The sequence below is a fragment of the Triturus cristatus genome, chromosome 9 (assembly GCF_964204655.1).
Source record: "Triturus cristatus chromosome 9, aTriCri1.1, whole genome shotgun sequence".
NCBI lineage: Eukaryota > Metazoa > Chordata > Amphibia > Caudata > Salamandridae > Triturus > Triturus cristatus.
In genome coordinates this window covers 1,097,087,951-1,097,102,356 of record NC_140592.1, presented here as the reverse complement: position 1 = coordinate 1,097,102,356, position 14,406 = coordinate 1,097,087,951, and the positions used below count along the sequence as shown (strand labels likewise).

Below are 14,406 nucleotides of genomic sequence, written 5' to 3'. Positions count from 1 at the left end.
ACTAGTGCAAGATGTGAGACAACATAGTGGCGTAGTGAGCACGGGACCCACGTCTGGGCATACCCTTCCCACATAGGGTGAACAGCAAAATACACAAGATGATGTACGGAATGTTGCACAATGGCAAAACACTCACCCCCAGTCACAGATCTGGGTTTAATCCATCGTTATTTTGCTCACCACACCACCCCAGTTCAGACATGGCCATATGCAAATCAGTCTTGACCCTGTGCCTCATGGGAACAGTCCAGCCCGAACTGCCAAGCCTGATTTGCATATGGCCATGTCTAAACTGGGGTGGTGTAGTGGGCAAAAGAACGATGGATTTAACCCAGATCTCTTGACTGGGGGAGAATGTATGCATTGTCAGCATTCCGTCCATTTGTTTGTTGTAACGCTTTTCGCCCTAAGTGGGATGGGTATGCCCAGACGTGGGTCCCGTGCTCACTACGCCACTGGAGTCAAGCTATCCTGGCTGATGACGGCTGATAGCCAGAAACCGGTCCTAGGATGCTTGATTCCGGTCCAGGGAAGACATGGCTTGGCAGTTCGGGCTGGACTGTTCCCATGAGGCACAGGGTCAAGACTGATTTGCATATGGCCATGTCTGAACTGGGGTGGTGTGGTGAGCAAAATAACGATGGATTAAACCCAGACCTGTGACTGGGGGTGAGTGTTTTGCCATTGTGCAACATTCCGTCCATCATCTTGTGTATTTTGCTGTTCACCCTATGTGGGAAGGGTATGCCCAGACGTGGGTCCCGTGCTCACTACGCCACTGGAGTCAAGCTATCCTGGCTGATGACGGCTGATAGCCAGAAACCGGTCCTAGGATGCTTGATTCCGGTCCAGGGAAGACATGGCTTGGCAGTTCGGGCTGGACTGTTCCCATGAGGCACAGGGTCAAGACTGATTTGCATATGGCCATGTCTGAACTGGGGTGGTGTGGTGAGCAAAATAACAATGGATTAAACCCAGATCTGTGACTGGGGGTGAGTGTTTTGCCATTGTGCAACATTCCGTCCATCATCTTGTGTATTTTGCTGTTCACCCTATGTGGGAAGGGTATGCCCAGACGTGGGTCCCGTGCTCACCACGCCACTGGAGTCAAGCTATCCTGGCTGATGACGGCTGATAGCCAGAAACCGGTCCTAGGATGCTTGATTCCGGTCCAGGGAAGACATGGCTTGGCAGTTCGGGCTGGACTGTTCCCATGAGGCACAGGGTCAAGACTGATTTGCATATGGCCATGTCTGAACTGGGGTGATGTGGTGAGCAAAATAACGATGGATTAAACCCAGATCTGTGACTGGGGGTGAGTGTTTTGCCATTGTGCAACATTCCGTCCATCATCTTGTGTATTTTGCTGTTCACCCTATGTGGGAAGGGTATGCCCAGACGTGGGTCCCGTGCTCACTACGCCACTGGAGTCAAGCTATCCTGGCTGATGACGGCTGATAGCCAGAAACCGGTCCTAGGATGCTTGATTCCGGTCCAGGGAAGACAAGGCTTGGCAGTTCGGGCTGGACTGTTCCCATGAGGCACAGGGTCAAGACTGATTTGCATATGGCCATGTCTGAACTGGGGTGGTGTGGTGAGCAAAATAACGATGGATTAAACCCAGATCTGTGACTGGGGGTGAGTGTTTTGCCATTGTGCAACATTCCGTCCATCATCTTGTGTATTTTGCTGTTCACCCTATGTTCGAAGGGTATGCCCAGACGTGGGTCCCGTGCTCACTACGCCACTGGAGTCAAGCTATCCTGGCTGATAGCCAGAAACCGGTCCTAGGATGCTTGATTCCGGTCCAGGGAAGACATGGCTTGGCAGTTCGGGCTGGACTGTTCCCATGAGGCACAGGGTCAAGACTGATTTGCATATGGCCATGTCTGAACTGGGGTGGTGTGGTGAGCAAAATAACGATGGATTAAACCCAGATCTGTGACTGGGGGTGAGTGTTTTGCCATTGTGCAACATTCCGTCCATCATCTTGTGTATTTTGCTGTTCACCCTATGTGGGAAGGGTATGCCCAGACGTGGGTCCCGTGCTCACTACGCCACTGGAGTCAAGCTATCCTGGCTGATGACGGCTGATAGCCAGAAACCGGTCCTAGGATGCTTGATTCCGGTCCAGGGAAGACATGGCTTGGCAGTTCGGGCTGGACTGTTCCCATGAGGCACAGGGTCAAGACTGATTTGCATATGGCCATGTCTGAACTGGGGTGGTGTGGTGAGCAAAATAACAATGGATTAAACCCAGATCTGTGACTGGGGGTGAGTGTTTTGCCATTGTGCAACATTCCGTCCATCATCTTGTGTATTTTGCTGTTCACCCTATGTGGGAAGGGTATGCCCAGACGTGGGTCCCGTGCTCACCACGCCACTGGAGTCAAGCTATCCTGGCTGATGACGGCTGATAGCCAGAAACCGGTCCTAGGATGCTTGATTCCGGTCCAGGGAAGACATGGCTTGGCAGTTCGGGCTGGACTGTTCCCATGAGGCACAGGGTCAAGACTGATTTGCATATGGCCATGTCTGAACTGGGGTGATGTGGTGAGCAAAATAACGATGGATTAAACCCAGATCTGTGACTGGGGGTGAGTGTTTTGCCATTGTGCAACATTCCGTCCATCATCTTGTGTATTTTGCTGTTCACCCTATGTGGGAAGGGTATGCCCAGACGTGGGTCCCGTGCTCACTACGCCACTGGAGTCAAGCTATCCTGGCTGATGACGGCTGATAGCCAGAAACCGGTCCTAGGATGCTTGATTCCGGTCCAGGGAAGACAAGGCTTGGCAGTTCGGGCTGGACTGTTCCCATGAGGCACAGGGTCAAGACTGATTTGCATATGGCCATGTCTGAACTGGGGTGGTGTGGTGAGCAAAATAACGATGGATTAAACCCAGATCTGTGACTGGGGGTGAGTGTTTTGCCATAGTGCAACATTCCGTCCATCATCTTGTGTATTTTGCTGTTCACCCTATGTTCGAAGGGTATGCCCAGACGTGGGTCCCGTGCTCACTACGCCACTGGAGTCAAGCTATCCTGGCTGATAGCCAGAAACCGGTCCTAGGATGCTTGATTCCGGTCCAGGGAAGACATGGCTTGGCAGTTCGGGCTGGACTGTTCCTATGAGGCACAGGGTCAAGACTGATTTGCATATGGCCATGTCTGAACTGGGGTGGTGTGGTGAGCAAAATAACGATGGATTAAACCCAGATCTGTGACTGGGGGTGAGTGTTTTGCCATTGTGCAACATTCCGTCCATCATCTTGTGTATTTTGCTGTTCACCCTATGTGGGAAGGGTATGCCCAGACGAGGGTCCCGTGCTCACTACGCCACTGGAGTCAAGCTATCCTGGCTGATGACGGCTGATAGCCAGAAACCGGTCCTAGGATGCTTGATTCCGGTCCAGGGAAGACATGGCTTGGCAGTTCGGCCTGGACTGTTCCCATGAGGCACAGGGTCAAGACTGATTTGCATATGGCCATGTCTGAACTGGGGTGGTGTGGTGAGCAAAATAACGATGGATTAAACCCAGATCTGTGATTGGGGGTGAGTGTTTTGCCATTGTGCAACATTCCGTCCATCATCTTGTGTATTTTGACACTCTAAGTTTGGCATGTTTAGGGCATCAGAGTTATAACCAAAAAAGCTCCTCAAATTTAGAAAGAGACTGATTAACCAGTTGTGGACATTACTCTAAAAGCAGTGCTACCAGCATGGATGTCAAGAGAAGCTATATGGTCTGGCGCACCGGCTTCCATCGTGGAGGAGTAGGCTATGACGCGGTTTGAGATGGAGAAATCAAAGGCACCAAACTTACTGGATCTTTAGCAATCTTGGGAACCAGAGGGTGCCGAGAGGAAGGAGCAGAGGTCAAAAGAGTTTTAACATGGCTTGTTGACCGGCCTCCACTGTTGAGGTCGGCTGGCAGACCTGGAGATTAAACTCCAACTGGAATTTTTATTTTATTTTTTTAAGGCCAGAAGTGGCTGTAAAGAGATGGAAGAGGAGTGGAACAATCAAACTAACTTTCCAATCAGTCCAGAGTGTTGGACCTCTTCCCTGATGAAGATGATGTGGACTTGCCCCTCCATATTTATTTTTGTGAGAAGACCCTTTGGAGGATCATACTCGACCTGACAACTTGCATGAGTGAGAGAAACTATTTATAAGCCTCCTCATGGGCCTGAGCTAGGAATAACTTGGACTCTTGATCCCTTATGTCCGAGGGGAGCATGGATGCACACAAGTATCAGGATGTTGGGTCGTGGTTTGGCCTCAGACACCACAGGTGCAGTGGGGATGGAAAAGAGATACCTGCTTGCAGAATTTTCTGCACGTTTTAGACTCCGACAACTAGGGAGGTGGTATTTGACCTAAACTGCTGACGATATCAAAAGAATTTTGAAGACTTCAATAATGACTGAAAAGGAGCACCCGATCCACGTAGGTAGGCAAAGGAAAAACAGAAACCGATGCCAGCTCTGCTTGGGGAACTTTTTCTGAGCCAGTCTATCACCAGGGATATTCATAAGGAGATAAATCATTGGGCAGTAGTATCCATACCAATGAGTCAATCTTCGGCGTTTGAAGAGCTTAAAGGAAGGAGACACAGTTTCTGGTCAAAGAGGGAAATGGACACCTAACTGATCTGACCTCTAAGCAGAAAATGTACACAAATAAATGATTTGTGATGGTAGCGAGGGGGCTCAATTTAGGTTCGCTCTCAGTTGTAAATAGAAGTCATTGTACAATAAAATGTATTAAACAGATGGTAATTAAGATTAAATGAAATAAGGGTATGAAGAAAGTCCAGTTGCATGGAGGCGTTTATGTAATCTACTCCACAGGATGCATTGAGAAGACATGATCTGTTTCTACAGACAGGAACACAAATGTAATTGTGGCTGTTTAGGGTAGGAGGGCAAACGGAGGAAATGATTTATCCAATACAAAAGCCAATGAAGGAGCTAGCTCCCCCTGTTCCTCTATTACACCAACCAACCTCAACTCTAACATATAAGGAGGTTTAATATTAGAGTCATGCATATCGAAAGATTAGACGTACATGATTGTTGGAAAGTCAAGATGTAAATCATAGCTAGTAATGTGCATCTTTGTTTTATTCTTTAATAAAAATGATTCAAACACATGTAAGAGCAAAGCTTTCGTTTACCATTTTTTAGCAGATAAATTAACTGGTGAAAAAAACATTTTACTAAATGACTGTAAATTAAGTTAGCAGATTGACCAATTCATCTTCGGATACAACATTCCACAATTTAAATTGACCCTTGTGTCTGACAGGAATGTTTGCAGTGGATAGGTGAACATACAAAAGAAGGTGACACTGAATGGCCTCCCCCACTCCTGCCCCTTCATGTTTAGAAGACAAAATAAGCTAAATTAATGGGGAAATCAACAGCATTTTAACAGTGTTTACATTTAGCTACATAAGATTTACAATATTAGTTACAAGCATTCAATTTAATCAATGTCTAAGACTTCTGTGTCGGACGACAAAATTGTAATATCTGTAACTTTGGCGACTGCTGTAAAGGTAACTTTGTTCAGGCTATGTGGAAGCAAAAATAGCATTGGGATTGACTGGGGTTTTGTAACTAAGACTTTCTCTTGGAATCAGAGAGACCTACAGAATCATTATACGAAGTGCTCGGAGATCTTCTGTCAGAGGAAGCATATCATTCTATTTTGTACTTAAAGCTAATCAGATGCAATCTATCAATAAAAAGAATAACTGGATGAATTGTGGAAATATATGAATAGATCTATTTAATTTTCGATAGAATAATATACCTGTCTGATCCCAACAATCGAAAAACTCTAGATTCATCTGAAATCTCCTGGGTGACCTTTAAATAAAAAATATGTAAATATTAAAATATAGCCTATCACTAAATTGATGGTACAAAAGAAATCATTCAACATGAATTTACATTTGTCTTGATAACCAGATGAAGACATTTAGACAATCACTATACATAATGAAAACAAAGAATCTCAGAAAAGACCTAATTACAATGTTATACATATTAGAAAGTGTGTTTTATAAAAAACATATATTTACTTACTTCATTCGACTTGAAGTTTTTACCCTGCATTCCATGTTTCCAGAAAGCTAATACACTATCTTGAAGGCACACTAAGGAAGAGCAAAGACAAAAATAATTACACTTTAAAATTTAGAGCCACTACTAAAAACAAGTTGAGTGGGTTAAGCTTTACTAAAATTTGCCACTGTATAGTCTGCAAAATAAACAATAGAAAGCTAATCCGATACATCCTGCTCCTCATCCACATTCTGTTACCTTGCTACCACTTGTTAGCAGGACCTCCTGAATTGGTACTGTATGTCAAAGCTGCAGATGGGCAACAGAGGTGGTGGCTGCAGTCCCTAATTTACATCCACGCTCCTCAATCCCAACCAGGTGTTGCATGCCCCCTCTATAACTGCATTCAAAGGCAAGGGCCTTTATTGCTAGGTGTGCTCATAAACACACTGTAAATGTCAATACCCTCCATACGGTTACACAACTTTTTAAGGAAGACAGAAGGGTCTAGAAAAATATTCTCATCTGAGCTCAAAAGTATATGAAAAGAACACTACATCACACAGTGACAGTACACTTACTAGAGGTGAGTGAAGTGATAGCCCTATGGACATTTTAACCTACTTTAGCCACAGGGCAGATTTTATTGGAGGCTGTGAGGTTGAAAAGATCTGAAGCAAACACAATCCTCGGTAGGGATTCCAACTAATTCAGTTTGCCATCTTCGGGTGGGGGACGAAAGGCACTGGGACTCACACAATGTGATGGTGCTAACACATGCCTGTAACATCAGCCTCTCAGGAATGGGGTGCGTATGAGGGAGCCACGGCGCACAGTTTGGGAACCACTGCCCTAATCTTACGGTACACAAGGAGCAGAGCTCGCACGTGCCCATGCCTGACCTTTCCTTGAACACCAAATAAAATCAGCATGAGAGTCTATAAACTAAACTTGTCAGCAACAATTCGACAAAGAATTTAAACTCTAATCATTTGTGAGATGATAAGACCACAAATAAACAAAACAAAAAAAAATACTCAAAAAAAGGGAAAATGTTAGAGGGAAAACGTGCAGGTTTCAGTCCCGTAATCCTTTGTCATCTGTGAATGTCGTCTTTATGAATCCAGCATCTTACTTTTGGTATATGCCTCACACATCCACCTGGTGCCTGTAAACATATGTTAGACATTTTCCGGATCCAGTGCTATGCGCCTATGAAGTAGGTGTGTACGAGGGATCTGCGGGAAGGGGTACCCACTAGTATTTAAAAAACCTCATAAAACTAGAAGGAGGGAAGTCCACATGGGCTTGTAATTTTTAGCAGCCAGGCATTCAAGTTCAGAAATGGTGATGGGGTAAAGAAAGATGGAGTCTCACTTCCTCCTTAGAGGGGTGAGGTGGAGCAGAACATGCTGGGAGGGTGACAGCACGACCAATATGAAAAGGAGTAACGACTTGTGGGACGAATGAAGTTCGGGTTTTGCGTTTGGAAATAAATGTGGCAAACCTTTTGAAACCTCATCACAACAGGGGATTTAAATAATGAAACTTGATCAGCAGCCGCTGGAAGACTGAAAGAGCTGATAAATAGTCCTTAACAGTGCCAAAGACAAGTGCTTGCTGGGTTAGGGGCAGAACAAATCGGAAAACTTCAGACAACTTTGCCTGTATGGGATCAATTTGTCAGGTGCTGCACCAATCCACAAATCTGTTCGAACCGCTGGTGTACACTGATTTAGAGAAGGGGCGTTTCACTGCCAGGATGACATCGGCCTTGGGGTGCAGGTTGTAGGAAGTTGACTGTTGCTATTTAATCTCCAAGCAGGGAGATGCAGGGTGCGCACATCTGGGTGCAATACACTGCCCTACTGCTACGACAGAAGATCCTCCCAAAGTGGCAGCTTGATCGTAGGACAGATACGCATGCGCAGTAGATCTGGGTACCACACGATCCTGGTACAATTCAGCATTACTAGGATGACTTGGGCTTGGTCATTCCTAATCTTCAGACCTCGGGTCAGAAGGGCAGTGGTGGGAAGGCATAGAGGAGTCCCGAGCTCAACTCTCGACGGAAAGCGTCTGTGAGCGAGAGCTGCTTCGGAAAGTCCATTGTGCAGAAGTGCTCACATTGTGTGTGAGTTCTCAGCAATGGCAAAAGGACTGAGCTAGGGATTTCCGAACTGAAGGAAGATGGCCTGAGCCACTTCCGGGTACAACTATCAATTGTGAGCTGCAAGACGCCTGTAGCGGAGTTCGCCTGCCTAGGCGTTTAAAGATCCCACCCAGGTTGTTCTCCGCTAGAGAAATCCCAGGTGGTACAGCCACTTCCAGAGGCGGAAAGCCTGCTGGCACAGCCCTCAGAAACCCATTGTCCTGTATGGCGTTGGTTCTGTACATGAGTACCTGCACCAGATTTGATGTATGAGGTGGGTAGGAAGGCCTTCAAGACCAAGCGACAAGTTGATGTGGAGTTAAGTCTCCGCTGGACACAGGAGGCCCCTCATCTCTACCTCTCCTAGATGGCCTCCCTAACCCAGTACTGATGTGTGTGTGACCACCATCAGCACTGGGTGGGGTAAGGAGGAGGGCCTGCCACTGACCCAAAGGCTGTCCAGTAGGTACCACTGCAGATCTCCTGTAGTCTTTTCTGATATTTGGATACATTCAAACAGATTTCCCTGGTGGAATTTCAGATCCAACTGCATAGCCCGCAGATGCCAGCAGGATACAGGCAGCCACCAATCCCAGCACCCGCAGAGTCCTCCACACTGAGATCCACGACTTGTACTAAAACATCATGCTCATAGCCTGAATGTCCTGGACTCTCCGTTCTGGGGGAATGGCAGGAAACCGTACAGTATCCAGAAAGGCTCAGATTAAAAAGAGCATTTGCAAAGGAGTCAGGTGTGACTTTGGCATGATGAAAGTGAACCCTAATGATGTTGACGTGGGGGTAGACGACTCTCTGTGCAGAGCACGCTTTCAATAGCCATTAAAAGACTGGTACCCCGAATCTCTATAGAGGTGCTGCAAGCACCCCCATCACTTTCATGAACATTCTAGGGGCACTCGTGAGGTCAAAGGGGAGCAATGCAAACAGTAAAATGCCCCTGAGGTACGTGAACCGCAAGTAGAAGCGGTGAGCCTGGAGGAACAGGATGTGAAAATAAGAGTCCTGGAGGTCCTAAGTCACCATTCAGCCTCCAGTGTCTATGGCAGATAGGACCTGGGCTAGCGCGAGTATCTTGAATTTGCCTTTCCGCAGTAAGGCAAGGAGTGCGAATATGTAAAATAGGATGAAAGTCTCCATCTTTCTTCAGCACAATGAAGTAGTGAGAGTAACACCCAGTTCCTACTTTTGAGGCCGGAACCCTCTCTATGACTTCTTTGACAAATAGGGCTTACACTTCCTGTCGAAAGACGGACACAAGGTCATTAGCTAGCTACCCTGAGAGCTGTGGAATTTGCAGCAGTGTAGAAAAGAAAGGTTGGGGGTAGCCTGATTAACAATTTGTAGGAGCTGCTTGTCTGTCGTAATTGAAATATTGGATTCTGCCTCCGACAGGGTGGCTTTGGGCCTGCAAGACATACTAAAGCTGAGAGGGGTACTGAGCTGCATGTTGTACCTGCTGTCCTCATCGTCTGAGAATTTCGGTCTCGGCAACCAATAGGCTGAAAAGTAACCGTTACCTCCCTGCTGTAACAATCGTTCTGGAGAATACTCCACCTGCAGATTCCTCACCTGTTGAACAACCCCAGGAGTCAAAATTGATCTAGAAACTTCAAAGTTTGGAGGCCACCAGTAGAGGGAGCTGGGTTCGGTCAGTGCGAGAAGTGATGAACAAGTTACTCATCTTCAGTAACGCATTACCTGGTAGAGACTATCTAGCTGCAGATTCCTTACCTTTGAATTTCGCAGGAGCCAGGCTGGTACCGGAAACTTTTGCTGGGCAACACCCTTTGCGCACGACGTCGGGTGGCTCCATTCCGCTCCGCGTGACAATATCAGCGTCGGTTATGAAGTTGTGGTGCCTATATAGGTGCCACCCAGGCGGGCGGACGTCAGTACTTTTAGATTTTCCACGCCAGAAGTGCAGACCCACGAAGTAATTGACTTAGTTATGTGCAAAACTAGGGCCCTGGAAGGGGGGAAACAGCCCTAGTCCTACAATATCGTTCCACAAAGCGGGGAGGCATGGGTGGGGCTGTAAGGAATCTGCAGCTAGATAAGAGTCTCTACCAGATAATGCGTTACCGAAGGTAAGTAACTTGTTGAATTGATGCACAAGTTACTACTTCTGTAACAATATATCTGTAAGAGACATTAGTTAGTGATAGATTCCTTACATTAGAATATCCCCAGGCGTCAGACTGGATCCGGAAAGTTTTGCTAGCACTACCCCTGCGTGTCAGTAGGTGGCGTCCTGCGGCTCCGCGACCGTCGCTGGTGTTGTAAGCGCCGAGATGATGTCACGGAGACTACTTAGGCGTCACCCATGCGCGCCGACGTCAGTTGTGTACACGACTTTCCACGCCAGGAACGCAGAGCCATGCAAGAAAATGACCACTGGTGCCAAGAAACTAGGTCCCTGAAAGGGATGACCTTAACCCTAGAAATCAGTTCGCAGAACGGGGAGGATGGGTGGGGCGGTAACGAATCTATCACTATCTAATGTCTCTTACAGATATATTGTTACACAAGTAGTAACTTGTGCATCTGATAGAGACACGTTAGTGATAGATTCCTTACCTTAGAATAGATACCCCAGCAATACCAACCCCGGTGGTGGGTCTGCGAAAAAAGATTACACCAGAAAGTCACGGAGAACAGAACGGCCAAAGAAGCGTCTCGGACGTGACTGTCAAGGCAGTAATGCTTGGTGAACGTGTGCAGCGAAGCCCACGTAGCTGCCTCACAAATGTCCTGCAAGGGGACGCCGCGTCCCAAGGCAGTAGCGGCTGCAGTTGCCCTGGTCGAATGGGCACGCAGCCCCACAGGAGGCTCCTTCTTAGCCAAGGACTAACATGCTTTGATGCACAGAACGACCCACCGCGAGATGGTCCTTTTATGCACAGCCCGACCTTTTATGGCGCCCACGTAGCCAACAAAGAGCTGGTCATCCACCCGGAACTGCTGCGTACGCGTCAGATAGAATGCGAGCGCACGTTTTGGTTCCAGACGGTGGAGCCTCTCCTCCTCCCTTGAAGGATGCGGAGGCGGAAAGAAGGTGGGCAAAGTGATGGTCTGCCCGATGTGGAAGGGCTTGACAACCTTTGGCAAGAAAGAAGGACGGGTCCTTAAAACGACCTTGTCCGGATGAACAGAAAGGAAAGGGGGCTTGGAAGAAAGCCTGGAGCTCACTCACTCGTCTGGCAGAGGTGATAGCTACCAGGAAAGCCGTCTTGAGAGTGAGAAGACGCAAAGGACAGTTATGAAGGGGCGCACATCAGATATGTCAAGGCAAGGTTTAAGTCCCATTGAGGCATTATGAACGGCACAGGAGGAAACGTGTGCGTAATGCATTTCAGGAAACGGTTAACAACCGGGGAATTAAAAAGAGAAGGCTGATCTAGAAGCCGTAAAAAGGCGGAGATAGCCGAAAGATAACCTTTGATAGTGCCCAGAGCAGAGCCCTGCTGGGCCAAAGAAAGAAGGAACCGAAGGACTTCAGAAAGAGGGGCAGAAAGAGGATCCACAGCCTTCGCTGTGCACCATGCCACAAACTTGTTCCACCTGCAGGCGTATACCGTTTTAGTGGAGGGACGCCTGGCTGCCAGAATGACATTATAGACTTCGGGAGGAAGATCGAAAGCGGTCAACTCTTCGCTGCTCAATCTCTACGCATGGAGGTTAGACAGGTTCGGGTGGAGGACCGTCCCCTGCTGCTGGAACAGAAGATCCTCCCGAAGAGGCAGACGGATAGGGTGATCGATCGCCATGCTGGGTAGTATCTTCGTGCCCAATCCAGAGCCACAAGGATGACTTGGGCCCGGTCGTGCCGAATCCTCTTCAGCACTCTGGACAGAAGTGGTATAGGCGGAAAGGCGTACAATAGACCGCAACTCCACGTGCGACGAAAAGCGTCGCCGAGCGAGTGCCGCCTTGGAAATTCCAACACGCAGAATTGATGATATTGCGCGTTCTCTTCGGTGGCGAATAGATCTAACCAAGGCTCTCCCCACTGCTGAAAGAGACCTTGCACCACTTCCGAGTTCAGACGCCATTCGTGATCCATCAAGCACTGGCGGCTGAGTTTGTCCGCCCTGGCGTTCAGAGAACCTGCCAGGTGTTGAACCACCAAGGTAATGCCTTGATGTTCCAGCCATGTCCAGAGGCGCAGTCTCCTGACAAAGGGTCCAGGACCCCACCCCGCCCTGTTAGTTGCTATACCACAAGGCGGTGGTGTTTTCCGTGAACACCTGCACCACACTTCCCCGGATAGAGGGAAGGAATGCCTTCAGTGCAAGTCGGATCGCCCGAAGCTCCAACAGATTGATATGGAGCCGGGACTCCGCCGGAGACCAGAGGCCTCTGATCTCCGCCTCTCCCAAGTGGCCTCCCCATCCCAGGAGGGACGCATCCGTCACCACTGTGTGCTCCGGTTGGAGAAGGGAGAAGGATTTGCCACTGACCCAATCGCGATTTGTGAGCCACCACCGCAATTGTCGTGCAGTGCCCTCCGAGATCTGGACATGATCGGACAGGTTGCCCTGATGCTGCGCCCACTGGATCTTCAGGTCCCACTGCAGTGTCCGCATATGCCATCTGGCATGTGTCAACAGCAGGATGCAGCAGGCCATCAGGCCCAGAAGTCTGAGGGTCATCCTGACCGAAACCCGGGACCTCGTGGCATGTCAGCTCGTGCAACGGGTCCCTGGCCCTACTCTTGTGGCTGGGCACCTACTTGATCCTGTCTTCACTAACATACCGTCCCTTGAGGTCCTCGTTCCGGATCCCATGGATTGGCCTGACCACTATTTAGTTACCATGGTGATCTATGACATTTTGCCAGCAAGCAATCTAGTCAGTACCTCATCTTTTAAGCACCCTTGGCACAAACTGAGTTGGGAACTTCTCCAAAGTCATCTTGCGGTTACCTCCCCGGTCATTCCGCCTGCCCCCAACTAGGCCTATTCTATCTTTTCCGATTGGATTACTCGGCCGCTGGATGTTTTTATTCCTGCTAGGTTGTCTAGGAATCGGCTTAATAAACCTAATCCTTGGTACAACGCAAAATTAGCCGCAAGCTCTGTAAGAAGCTGGAGAGAGCCTGGCGACGGGATTTTGATCCTTCTTCCAATGCTCTCTATTGTGCTGCTATCAAGCGCTATCATAGGGCACTCCTTAATGAACGTGCCGCATACTATGTCGAGCAAATTAGCGGTAGTTCTAACCCGGCCAAGACTATGTTTTCTATAGTGACAGGGCTTAAAACTCAGAGGGACGCTGTAAGCTCAGGGATTACTTCCAATTGGCAGTGTGAAGATCTGTCCAACTTCTTCATTAAGAAGGTTGAGGATATTTACAAAAGCTTTCCTATGGTCTCCACAGGCCCTTCTGAGACCTCTTGGAAACCCATCGATGGGGTCCTTGAAGCTATTCCTTCCATAACACAAGAGCTTTTAGTGACATTCTGCTCCAAGGTAAAGTCAGGCTCTCCTGTTGATCCTTTGAAGCCTGACCAATTAAAAAAAATATTATCAATTATTATTATCCACCCTTTGGAAATGGTGATCAATGGGCCTCTGAGTGCAGCGGTTGTGCCCAGGGCCTGGAAACAGGCCAGGGTCCTTCCGTTGCTTAAGAAACCTTCCTTAGACCCCCATAAACCTGAAAGTTTTCGCCCCATTTCCTTGTTACCTTGGGTTGCGAAAATTACTGAGGCCTATATCCCCTCCCTTCTTACGGATTTCTTTACTGTACATCGGAGATTTGATCCTTTTCAAAATGGCTTCCGGCCCGGCCACAGTACGGAGTCAGCACTTTTGGTTGTGACTGAACATCTGTGGACGGCCTTAGACGCGGGGCAGACGTCGGCACGGATCCTTCTGGATCTCAGTGCCGCGTTTGACACGGTGTCCTATGTCATCCTGCTGAATCGCTTATCTGAGGCTGGAGTCTCTGGGTTAGCTCTTAGATGGTTGTCCTCCTTCCTGGCCGATAGGACGTTTCAGGTAGTTGCTCCCCCTTTTGCTTCTGGCACCTTACCTATTGGTCAGGGGGTTCCTCGGGGCTCGTCCTTGAGCCCCCTGCTCTTCAATCTTTATGTTCAACCTTTGGCGGAGGTTGGCAGAGGGTTGACCATGGTCTCTTATGTCGACGACACT

The 14,406-nt window shown here is 48.3% G+C and overlaps 1 protein-coding gene across 2 annotated transcripts in view; it reads right to left on the bottom strand.

Moving 5' to 3' along the window:
- MAP4K5 (mitogen-activated protein kinase kinase kinase kinase 5) overlaps positions 1 to 14,406 on the bottom strand; it is a 525,125-nt gene that overhangs the window by 26,524 nt on the left and 484,195 nt on the right. For both annotated transcript variants that reach the window (XM_085626992.1, XM_085626993.1), the window contains 2 exons: positions 6,100 to 6,170; positions 5,825 to 5,880 (listed from right to left, as the gene is read on the bottom strand). In XM_085626992.1, coding sequence (XP_085483118.1) covers positions 5,825 to 5,880; positions 6,100 to 6,170 — 127 coding nt within the window. The remainder of the gene's footprint in view (positions 1 to 5,824; positions 5,881 to 6,099; positions 6,171 to 14,406) is intronic.